Source organism: Chaetura pelagica, unplaced genomic scaffold (genome assembly GCF_000747805.2).
Source record: "Chaetura pelagica isolate M959 unplaced genomic scaffold, ChaPel_1.0 scaffold21, whole genome shotgun sequence".
In the NCBI taxonomy this organism is placed as follows: domain Eukaryota; kingdom Metazoa; phylum Chordata; class Aves; order Apodiformes; family Apodidae; genus Chaetura; species Chaetura pelagica.
Window position 1 is genome coordinate 3,412,272 of NW_009952251.1, and position 12,660 is coordinate 3,424,931.

At 39.6% G+C, this 12,660-nt stretch overlaps 1 protein-coding gene across 1 annotated transcript; it reads left to right on the forward strand.

The window, feature by feature from the left end:
* Window positions 1-10,218: 10,218 nt before the first annotated feature.
* On the forward strand, window positions 10,219-11,205 carry LOC104397437 (testis-specific serine/threonine-protein kinase 2-like). The gene has a single exon (XM_010007398.1). The coding sequence runs from the start codon at window positions 10,219-10,221 to the stop codon at window positions 11,203-11,205; it is 987 nt and encodes a 328-aa protein (XP_010005700.1).
* The last annotated feature ends 1,455 nt before the right edge of the window (window positions 11,206-12,660 follow it).

The window sequence follows — 12,660 nt, forward strand, 5'->3', positions numbered from 1 at the left end:
GGTCTGAGGGCCCTGCTGCAGGTATGGGGGGCCTGGGGGGCCCTGCTGCAGGTATGGGGGGTCTGAGGGGCCCTGCTGCAGGTTTGGGGGTCTGAGGGTCCCATGGGAGCCTGCAGGCCAGGGCTGGGTGGCTTAGGAGAATTGCCTGGGCTGCACTCATTGTTCCAGGGCTCCGGTGCATCTATTGACTGCAGGGGGCTGCTTCTGAGAAGAAATGTGTTGGATTTTTTTTTCAACCTTGAATGACAAACTTTATTTAAGTTTCTTAAATTATGCTGGTTTGATTTGTTTCTTTATATTGTTAAATGCCTGGTGAGTCAATGCTTGCACCGTTAATTGGCGAGCTGGTGGGGCAGCTGTGTTTGTAGAGCAAGTCTTCAGTACTCTGTCCCTTTAGTTGCAGGCTACCTTCCTGAAAGATTCAGCTGTGGTGTCTGTGCTGTGAACTCCTCAAATCGGGTTTTTAGGAGCAAAGTAGTTGTTCTTGCAGTCTCCCATATTTCCTGTGATTACTTTGGCAGTGCAAATTTAAGCAGGTGTCTGGTTTGGGCTGCTGTTTTGGTAGTGTTCTCAGAGTAAATCTTTCCTAAATGTATCGCGTTATAAACCACAGGAGTTATTTTCCGTCTTTATTGTGGTACAAAATGTTATTTAATAAGCCCTCTCCCCATTTTTTGTTTGATTTGTTTGGATTTTCTTTTTTAAGCATGAAGATATTTTAATTAATTCAGTTTATTTTCAGAATTGCAGGAAACTTAAATGCTGAAGACCAATAGATGCTTTTAGCTACAAATATGGTTTTAAAGTACTGGGAATTAACCAATATTGATTTGTATTCTTTAGTGGCCTGGTTACTTTGTAGTTGGTTAATGTCATTATAAGGAGGAGTTTGCCTTCTGAAATCGTGTTGTTTGCCTGTTAGCAAGTCAGTCTTCTTTTAGTCTCTCTTGGTTTCGGTATCCTCACTCAGATTTGTTTTCCTCTAATGAAATATGAAATAATTCAGTAAATTCCTTCAGTGAATTAAAAATTCATCAGTTTTTCTGCAGGTGTTTTTCTTCTTGAGGTGCATATTAGAGGCTTGGCTCTAGAGGACGTGCATATGAGTTGCTCATAACTCTCTGAGATAGTTCTCGCTATCCAGGACTCTCTTTTTAGTATATCTTATTGCCAATAGTAATTTTGCAGTATAGTATTTTAAAATATTGGCACTGTCTGCAATGAAAGTAATTTCAGTGCTGAGTTTATCAGTACTAGCAGCTCAGGGGTGGAAGTTGTCACGCTGAATTTTGTGTTTTTCAACAAAATATATTTTAAACAAACATGTAATGTTGTATATGTAGACAAGATATAGTCTTAGTCATTTTTATAGCCCTTTTTATTTGTAAAAATACCCAGGTTTCTGTTGTTTGTTCCTAACCAGGAATCTTAATAATTAATACTGTGAACCTTGTAACTGAGAGAAAACAGGTAATACTCTTCCAGGAATTCAAACCCATTTTCTCCAATACAAGAGATATGTTTTTCCCATCATTCCTTTCAGAGACTAGTTGAAGTTGATAGCATTCTGCTTTAGAATCTGGATTAGAGAAACAATGTGCTTTATATTTCAGTCTCATTACACAAGAAAAACTGAGAACAAAGCATGTCTATACTCAAGGTTCAGAACCACCTCAGGTGGCTTTGTCTGAGCCAGCTCTGATCCAACAGCTGTAAAGCTGTTAACAACCTGGAGTCCATCAGACCACCACTGAGGTGGTTCAGGGGGCTGGAACACATAGTGTGTATGGAGAGCCGAAGGGAACTCTGTATGTGCAGCTTGGAGAAGAGAAGGTGGTAGAGGAATGTAGTTGTGGTCTTCCTGAACTAGAGAGAAAATGGTGCAGGATTCCTCTTGGTGCTGTGCAGCAGCAGCAGGAGAGGCAGTGCTCCCAAGTAGCAAGGAGGGAAATTCTGACTGCATAATGACAATGTTCTTCACAGTGAGATGACAAAGCAGGGGAGAAGGTTGCCCAGAAAAGCAACAGATTGCACCTGGATGAGGCCTTGTGCAATCTGACCTCATTTTTTTGTGGTTACTGCTGCTTTGAGGAGAGTGGATAATTAGAGGCACTTTTCAGCATAATTTTTACTATTATTCTATCATAGTGTGTTTGTATAGATCTGCATCCAAACCAATCTGTCCATAGGCTAGCAACATTGCATCCTATAGGCCTGTGGGCTTCGTGAGCAGAATATGGTGCCTCTAAATTGCATATGTTATGCTATAATCATAGAATGTCTTGGGTTGGAAGGGACCTCTAAAGGTCATCTAGTCCAACCCCCCTACAATAAGCAGGGATGTCTTGCACTAGAACAGATTGCTTAGAGCCCCATCAAGCCTGACCTTGAATGTCTCCAGGGATGGGGCCCTCACCAACTCTCTAGGCAACCTGTCCCAGTGATCCACCATCCTCATATTAATAACTTTTTCCTAATATACAAATAATGTTGTGTTGGAGAATAAACAAATGGCATCTAAGCACGTGTAGTATGTAATATTAAACCAGCATCAGACTCCTTTTAGTTCTATTTCATTGCTGAAAAGATGTATCAGTCTTTGTTTGGGATATTCTTTCATTAGCCAGATATTCTCTAGATCTATAGCAATGAGTATATTCTGAAGCATAGAAACTACTCCTGAGAGAGCAGAAGTGCAGAGTTATTGGATGGTTTATCCCTACCTAAAAATGTTTCTTGTGATACTAAGTTGTGTCATATTATTAATTTTTTCTGTATCTTTAATTGATGGATATCAAATAATATTTACATATACTGGTGTACTATTTATCTGTCCAACTGTCTTACATTTTACTAATGCAGCTGTTATAAAGAGGCTTTTGGAGTGCTTTGTTACAGATTATTGTTGAAACTGGGCTGTGTTGCAGTTCTGTGAAGTGTACCACACAGAGTGCTAGCAGCGTGTGTCTACGCAGTTAGCCACTAACACTTGAGACCTACAAGAGCAGTGTGATTATTTTAATAATAGTAAGCTCTATTATGTGGCTGTCCCTCCCTTTCTGCCTTTCTCTTTTTCTCCCTCTAATTTATACTACTCCTTTCTTTGTTTTTCTTTCTAAAGATTTAGAAGGAAAGCAGCAATTTATCCTATGGAACTGTGAAATTAATAGTATTCATTTTGGGGAAAGAAATTGTATTAAAATGGGCAAGAATTTAAGAATTTTGTTGAGTATTGTTTCTGATCATTGTGTGCTGAATGATCTGTTTTAGTAAAATCTAATTCAGATATTTAGTGCTAAGCAAATACAAATTATTTTTTAAATGTGATGTATGTTATTACTGGCAGAAAAAAAGAAGCATCTTTAGCATGTACAGGAGAGAGTAAGTGCCAGTATATAAGTTTAGAAATCTAAAGTGGATTTTGGCTAAACAAGTCTGCATTATTTTCCAGAAGATGGCACTCTGTTCCTGCAAATGCAATGTTTGAGTTTCATGGCATAAAAGAATGCTCGGTCTATATGAATGGACTTTCATAAAGCATAAAACTAACTTCAGACTGTGCTTTTTTTTTTTGCATTTATATGCCATTGTATTATAAAATTGCTGTGTATTACAAAATTCCTTTATCTGTTTAGCATTTCATCAGAAATTTGAATCACCCTATATTATTCCTTCATATTAAATATCTAATTTAAGCAATGCACATTAATAAGGCTTATATTACCTAGTGGTTTAATATCCACTTGCCATAAATTAAAAAAAAAGGTAGAATACCAAAGATTTTCTGTCTTTGTGGTCAATAAATAAAAAAAAAAAGAAATCAAAGAAAAAAATAAATCCAGGCTCCAACCTGAGTTAGCGATGGTCTTCTAACAGGGTTCTGAAACTATTTTTATACACTTGATTTATACTATTTTCTTGATACAGTTTTTTTTTCTCTTGACACTGCAGTGTGACTGACAAAAAAGTTACAGAGATCTTTTGAATGACTGGGAATGATGGCATTCCCTTTTTTCTTCATGCCATAGCAGAACTGTAAATGGGAAATCTCTGCTGAAGGATAATTTTTGTTTTCTCCTGTCTTTTTCTCATATGAAAGAAAAAGCTAGCAGGAAGAATCCCATCTATAAAAATGGCAACACTGCTTTAATTTGCTTTATAGTTGCACTTTATTTGCTGATTATAAACATGCTAAGAAAGGAAACAAAACCTCGTTCTGTTGACAAGGTAGTTATACAGTTGTTTGTGCATTAAAAACTGTTTTGTAAAACCAATTACGAATACATATGCTGACAGCTTAATTGTTTATGTATAGATGAAAAGGATGTAGTTATTCAGTTTTTCTGGTTTGATATGATGCAAGAGGCAAGTAACAGAAAGTAAATGTATTTAATGTACAAAGGAACACTGTTATGATTATTGTATTAGGGAGGTGCACAGCCATAAAGATCAATTAAATACATAGTTTTGGGGTTTTTATTCAGTAGATTGGAAGTATATGTGCAAAATGAGCAGAGAATTGAACCAAATCTGAATGCACATTGCAAATAATTTCAAAATGTTCAGTATTTTTAACTGAAACTGAATTTGGAATTTATTTCTGAATTCTCCAAAATGAAGGTAAACGGCAGTCTGGTTACTGAGTCAAATCTGCATTGTCACCCTGTGAGGGGTTTGTTTCTTACAGGTACCTTTTGCACCTTCTGGGCTTTGCACAGCAGTCTAGCTTGTCTCTTCTCATCTGTCCCTTACAACATGCTTTTGCTCTGTGTCCTTCAGACCCCATCAGAGACTTGTCTGAGTGAGACGTATTTTTGTAATGGGCGCTGACAAAATTCTTCCTAGGGGAAATTATTTGGGTACATCTTTGATTTCTCCTGTCCATAGTTGCAGTATTCATTGTTGTTACTGTCAGCAGTTCTTAAAACTCTTCAGTAGACTGAGAAGTCTGAAAATTTCCCCTACTGATTTCTGGTGTTTCTTATGGCTTATCTGTCTTATTTTAATCCTGCATATGTCTTCTGTGCTGTGTGCTTACAGGGGCAGACTTGCTGGGCAGAGCAGCATGAATGGGTTTGAATCAGGTTATGGTTAACAAGTCGGTTAATGTATTGACAGTAGCCTGAACTAGAACTGAACTGTAATAAATTCTGTTAAAGATGAACCCAAGCCTATAACTGGAGCTGAGTAGAAGCATTTGCTTGTTTTGACTTCGTCAGTCATAAATCTGCATTATTTCCCACTTTTCAATGTGTGTCTGATTTTGGTCCCAAAACCTCATACTTGGTGAGCAAAATTTTTAAAAATGTAACAATGATTAATCTATAAATTGGTCACAAGCCTTATAAAATGCTAGAACCTGATGTTCAGACAACTGTATTTCTTTAAAGCTTCTTAGCTTATCAACTTAAAGTTTTTTTGTAAAATCTGTATGCTGTTTTGTTTCCATATATCAATCACTGATGTTTTACATACGATTCTGTAAAAAAGATAAAAAAACCCAAAACACCAAATCAAACCTGTATTGAACTACTAGTGGATGAAGAGCATTCTACTACTATTGTAGGAACTTTTAATAGAGAAATTAAAAGTAATGTAAGAAAAAAACAATCATATTTTAGACTAGGTGTGCAACTTTTTTTTCATTATTTTTTTTTTCAGGCACTAGAGGGTTTTCTGTAACAGAAGATTATAGACAGATTGAGAATGTTGTCACCTTGGTGTGAGGAAAGCTGCCCAATAAGAATTAAGCGACTCCAGGAGCACGGGTTGTGCTTTGATGTTCACGCTAGGGATGTTCAGAGATGAGAGTGGCTTTGAATGGTTAAACCAACTTAGGTACTACTGGGAGGTAAGTGATAACTCTCAGTCCTTTTAGAAGGTAATTTCTGTTCAGTTTTATCAATTTCTGCTTGCTTGCTGACACAAAGAATGGTTTAACTACTGTGAAGATTTCTGCTGATAAGAGAATACCTATATCCAATCATTTTATGGATTGCTAACTAAAATGTCCCGTAGCCAGCTGCAAACAGTTTTTAATTAAAGTTACTTCTTTTATCACTGCTGAGTCTCAGTAACTTTGCTGAATTAGCGGGGTGGGGGGGGGTTACACACAAAATTTATTCACTCAGACTGTTTTGGTTTACTGATTCTGCAGCATAGAGAATGCTATAGAGATTATAATTTTCAGTTAGAAGTTTTAATCTGATTTGTCAATGTTACTTGTGTGTTGCATTTATTGGAAAAAATAACAATGGTGGTGCTAGGTAGCAGTATGATACAGTATTTTACAATAATCAGGATAAGAATTCCCATAATACAGAAGACATTGCATGTGAAATATGAAAAAAAAATGTGTATGAAGGGGTCATCAGATATCTAAGAGTATTTAGACTGACCATAACTACAGCTATTGGTCATGATTACTTTTTTTACTGTCCTGGTTTAATAGTCAAGGCAAACCACAAACTGGAGGGCAGAACTGTTCCTTGTTATCCCCTCTCCACCCTCTCAAGGGAAGATAAAAGGGGAACAAGGAAGAGAGATATCAGGGTTGGAAACTGGAACAAATTCACATTAACACAGAAAAGGGAGTAACACGTGGGGGAAAGAAGAGAGATATAAACTTATATACAGATATATCCCAAACTGATCTTGGTGATGGCAGGAATAGGTGGGTGGGAGTCTCTTGCAGCAAGGCTGCTTCCAGGGCTCCTCAGAGCACCCGGTAAGAGTTGGATTCTGGAGAGCAAGTGGCGAGTTGAAGAACCTCTGAGCAGCAGCAAGGAAGGAAAGGCACAGTAAAAAAGGGCTGAGCTTCTGGTTCTGCTGGCTTTTATAGAGTATGGCAGGAGATGGGAGGGAATACTGAGCCCTCTGTTCCAACCCTCCTGGGTCCTTCAGGGTCCTAAAGACCCGCTCTCTAATTCCTCATACAGGTGTTAACAACCTGCTGGGCCACTTAAACCATAACAGTTTACCTTTTAGAAAATCTGTTAGCTTTCTAAGCAGCTACATAAGACAATTGTTTTATGCAGTATGGTTACTAGGATCTTTTTCTTAGGTAACACTTAATGTAAAAAATGGTCTTTTCATGTTGATGCTTTAGTATCTATTAATTGGTGTTTGTTTTGTTTTGTTGAGTTGCATTTAAACTAGTGTCTCAGAGTAATCATTAGTCTACCATGTAGTTATTTATAACAGCATCAAGCATGTTAAGGAACTTGAGAGAGTTGAGTTGTGGGTTTTAAAGAAATTATTTCATCTAGAAAACTAATGCCTTTTTTCTTAGGAAGAGCATCTACAAACAAAGACAATCTGTGCTGGACTGAAGTATGGATATGAGTATCTTGGCAGTATCCCAAGGATGGTTATTAATCCACTAACAGACAGATGCCACAGATAAAACTGCAAGTTACTGAATGTACTACATAAGCAAAAATTTAGTTACTTGAGTTATTTTAATGAGTCCTGAGTGTAGGTTACCCAGAACTGTATTTTTTTACATTCTGGTAAGCACAATTAGAATAGGATTTCTTTATTTTGGTGGAATTTGTCCTGTATTAATATTTTAATATTTAAATTTGTGAAAATCTTCTATGAAACTGTAATTAGTGATAAATAATAAGACGATTTAGATTTAGAAAGTGGAAAGCAAGCTATTCTCTATTGTGAACATGAAACAAACTTCATACATTACTACACATTTGAAAACTACAGCTGGCCAGAAGCAAGTAAATTTTACCATCATAGGAAATGCAGAGATGAAGCATTTTTAGAAGTTGTGGTACAATTTAGAGCAGCTGGCAAAACAGCATGAAAATTTCTATGTTTTTTCCATTACTTTATACCCAGAACCCAATTCAGTGCACTAAACTTACATGTAGGATGTGCCCCTAGAACTGGAAAAACAAAAACTACAGAAGATTTAGCAAAGGCTGTAGCAGAACAGTGTGTAGTTTTCAGTTGTTCTGATAGATTGGTTGCCTTACATTAGGAAAACGTTTTAGGGTTTGGATGAATCTTGAGGTTCATGTTCTTGATTATATTAAAGCCTGTTAGTTCTTTCTGCATTTGAAGCAGATGTAGGGCATTGTATCTTTTCCCAGTTCCAGGATGTTCTATTATGCTAATATTGTGCAGTTAGGTCTCACCATAAGTAAGAATCAACTATGACATCAACATGTTTGTGCTCTGAAAATGAGATATACCTTAATTATTATATTTACTTTAAATAGGCAACATAGATACTGTTTCAATGAGTGCATTTTTAATAGCTGATTGCAAATTTTAGGGTACCTGAGTTTAATGTAAACTGTAGATAAGCTGCTAAGAGTCATTATATTATACAAATCAAGCATATATTCATTTTAATATTAGCCTGAGTAGATGGCTCTGTATTATGAAAATCTATCCTGAATGGACATGTGTGTCTTATGGTCCAGTGTCCTAGTTTGGACTGGAATCAACAAAATACAGCAAGTATGCTCTCTTCCCTGGCATTCTTATCTTCTGAGTCAGAGGTGGCATTGAAGTGATGTGATTTGTCTTCAAAATTCAGTAAGATGGAAGTTCACCAAAATAAGCAGATCTTTTTTTTTATTTAGAATTAAGAAAGCAGAATTCTGTGTCTTAAATCAAAATTGTAGAATTACTATTAACAAAGCATGAGATGCTATCAGACTGCCATTTCTGCAGAGATATTACCGTAGCCTTTGGGGAGTGTATCCAGAAAAGACCTATGAATTAGTCAGAGCTGAAGGAAAAGTGTTACATGGGTTGTCTTGTACTCAGGCATGGTGCAAGAAATGTATACATAGAGTCATAAGAGTCATCAGTTGGAAGGGACCTCTGAAGATCATCTAGTCCAATCCCTGTGCTAAAGCAGGATTACCTACAGTAGATCACACAGGAACACATCCAGATGGGTTTGGAATGTCTCCAAAGGAGACTCCACAATCTCTCTGAGCAGCCTGTTCCAGTGCTCTGTTATTCTCACAGTAAAGAAGTTTTTCCTCATGTTTAACTTGAACCTTCAACATCTGGCTATGCCTCCTTCCTCCTAAAAGGTGCTTGGTGCTTCTCCAGGCTGGATCACACAGAATGCAGAAGTGTTCATCCCACACTCAAAGGTCAGTTCATCCTGGAGCAACCACAGCTCTGAGTGCAGCCTGTGTATGGTTAAAATGGCTCTCAGGGCATTTTTTTGGCTACTTACGAAAAGTAGCCGCAAGTTTCAATGAAGGGGAATGGAAAAAACCAAAAGCTAAACAAAAGCCCTGGACTGGCTGTCAGAAGTATCAGTTCTGTTCCTCAAAATGACACTGTCACTCAGGCCAGTGGACAACGCAGGATTGTCCCCAGCCCCTGTGTGCTACAATCATCAAGTCTTTCGAGCCATGAACATGGCAGCTGTAAAAACAAAGTTGAAAAGCTGAAATCAGCACAAAAAGGCCCAGAGGTTTACTACAGTGAAACAATCAACATACAAACCAGTAATCATCTGAGCAGTTTTGAGGAAGGTGTTGGTGTGAGCCTTTCTCAGGAACAGTAGATGCTGACAGTCAACACATAACTTCCCTGCCACACAGGGATTTAGGAAAAAGCAAGCTGCAAAGCCTAAAGCAGCAGCCAATCATATGAGCTAAAAAATGGGAATTAACAAGGGAATGAACTTAGGAGAAGCCAACTCCCTCACCTAAAAAGCCCGTTAAAAAAACAGTCCAGGTGAAAAGAAAAAAAGCAGCATCCCATCCATTTTAAGGAAAGCTGGCTGACAAGGAACAAGGCCAATGTACACCAGAAGCAAGCCCAAGTGGGACCTGAAAGATCATCCGAGACATACAACATGATGACCAACAAAATTTCAACTGATGTGAATATAAATGCAGAAAGGTTTAGGTTGATTTTAGGAAAGGAAAACATTTAAGTTTGCATCCTGTTAGCAAAACAGAATATCAACATTGTTTTATGAAGAAGGCAGAGCACAACCAGTGCCTCTGAGCAACCTGATGTTAGGTTTTGCCCTGCATGACATCATCCAGTAGCTTTACAGCAGGACTGAAAGGTCCTTCCAAGTGCCACTTCATGGAGGTGACTGTCTGTGACATCATAGAGTGGCTAGTGTTGGTGTGCCAGGAAAACCATAAGCATGCCACGTGCCACCATGTATGGTGCACACCAGCACCACCTCATGCAGCTTCCCCCAGCTCTCCCACCATGGATGAGGCTGTGGTGCTTGGAAAGAAGGGCTATAGCCTGAGCAACACCCTAGGAGAAGGCACTTACAGCAAAGTGAAATCTGCCTACAGCGACCGGCTGAAATGCAATGTGGCCATCAAGGTAATCAACAAGAGCAAAACTTCTCAGAAGTTCCGGGAAAGATTTCTCCCCAGGGAAGTAGAGGCTTTGAGATGTCTGCACCACCCCTCAATTATCAAAACCTATGAGATTTTTGAGACATCATCTGCCAAAGTGTACATCGTGATGGAGCTGGCAGAAAAGGGAGACCTCCTGCACTACCTCAAGCTCATGGGAGCTATGAAGGAGGACATGGCTTGCACCAGGTTTCAGCAGCTGGCCTCTGCCATAGAGCACTGCCACAACTCTGACTTTGCTCACAGGGACCTGAAATGCGAGAACATCCTTCTTGACGCAGACCTCAATGTCAAGCTGTCAGACTTTGGCTTTTCCAAATCCTTGTCTTGGGATAAAAATGGAACACTTATTCTCAGTGAAACCTTCTGTGGAACTGCTGCGTATGCAGCCCCAGAAGTGCTACAGTGCATTCCCTATGACCCCAGGATTTCAGACATATGGAGCCTTGGTGTCATCCTTTATATAATGCTCCATGCTGCAATGCCATTCAATCATCCCAATGTCAAGAAACTGGTCCGTATTCAGAAAAGACACAAGGTTCCTTTCCCTGACTCAAAACACCTGACTGGAGAGTGCAAGGATCTCATCTGCCGATTGCTGCAGCCCAATGCGTCTCAGAGGTTGCGCATAGATGAAGTTTTGAAACACTCATGGTTGCAGACTCCAAAAGCCACAGTCCCTTCCCTTCTGCCAGCTGCAGAAGAGGGCGAGTGTTCCCAAAACCTGTGTGAAGGAAAGCTTGAGCACAACCAGCAAGGCAAATCCTATTCTGTAGAAAGGGAAGGAGAGCAGAAGGAAATGGATCCTCTTACATATGGCTGGTTTTAACAGTATCATGAAGTTGGTCTAACAGCTGCTGGTTCTCAACCACAGCTTCTCTGTACCCTTTCTACGGTAGTCCTTTTTTTTATTGCTTTATAGCTATGGTTTCATTAAAGTTGTTGTAATTTCTTTCCAGTTCTCTCTCCTTTTCTCCCCTTTTGGAAATTGAAAGGTTTAATAGCATCTATTGTCCATTTTAACATGCCCAGCCTTAAACTGTGACAGATTTATTGGTGCCCAAGGTGGAGCTCAAGTCCAGGCTCTGACAATTTTTTTAAAAACTAATTATCTGTATCCTAGTGATCACACAATCTGTTTATCTCCATCACTGGGTCACGTCTCTATATATATATATATATATGGTTATATCCCCCCTTCTGTAGAGTACAAAACCAAAGAAGTTTGACAAGCTGGAAGCAAGTCCAGTTCAACCTTAGGAAGGTGTACTTTTTATAAATAGACTTATCTGTACAGAAAGGTAGTTAAATGTACAGCCATCTTAGATGTCTTCAGAAAATTGATGCTGTTTTCTGAGAGTCCAGAATCATCTCTGCCATTGCAGGAAGCATCCTTTTCCTACAGCAGCCCTGAGCTATCCTATCCATGCAGCTTCAAGGGAAACTATACCACAGGAGGCACTACTCTGCTTCCAAAAAGCACATCACAAGCTACTTTACCTATGTAGTCTAGAGTAGTTCTGGTCCCAGATCTTGTAACCACTGGATTCCACTCTGGCAGCTCTATCTAGACACCCCTTTACTGCAGATGGCTCACAAATCCAATTTCCAGACAGCTGTGCTCTGCCAGTTTACTACTGCCTTGCTGGTAACTCGAATATTCATAAGAAAGCAGATGGTTTCCTTCTTTCAGGAAGCTGCAGTAAATTGTCTGTGATGGATGTAGCATCCTAGGTTGTGGGTATGGGTGTCTCGCTTGCTGGGGTCTTGTAACCAGGAGTTTCCAGGTGGTTTGGGAAAGGAGTATAGCTGGCTCGTGAAGCTTGGTGGACGTCTTTACTTGCTGTCCCGCTTACTAGTTTTTGCAAAGCTGGTGACGTTGCTGGGCTTAGTCCTTTTTGGACTGTGGCTGAAGAGAATCAACAGTTTTAAAAGATTATACAGTAAAAATCTGCCATTTGTTAGGAAAAGTATCAATGCTTCCACCGGAGATCTCGGTGTCCACTCCCCCCACAGACGTGACCTGTCGTGCTGCCTGCACGTAAACGCAGCCTGTCTGAGACAAGTGACAGCGAAAGCTCGTACCTCCCTCCCAAACCTGAGTGGCACCGCCTGGCATTTTCTTCTGAGCCTGTCCTGCTTCACCCCACACCTCCATCAGGTCGCAACTCTTTTACAAAAGGCGCCAACCCCACAGCCCGGGACCGGCTTCGGGCCACGACGGTCCCACAGCTGGGTTCCTCCCGACGGCGCGGGACGGCACCGCTGCCCCTCACTCAGGACC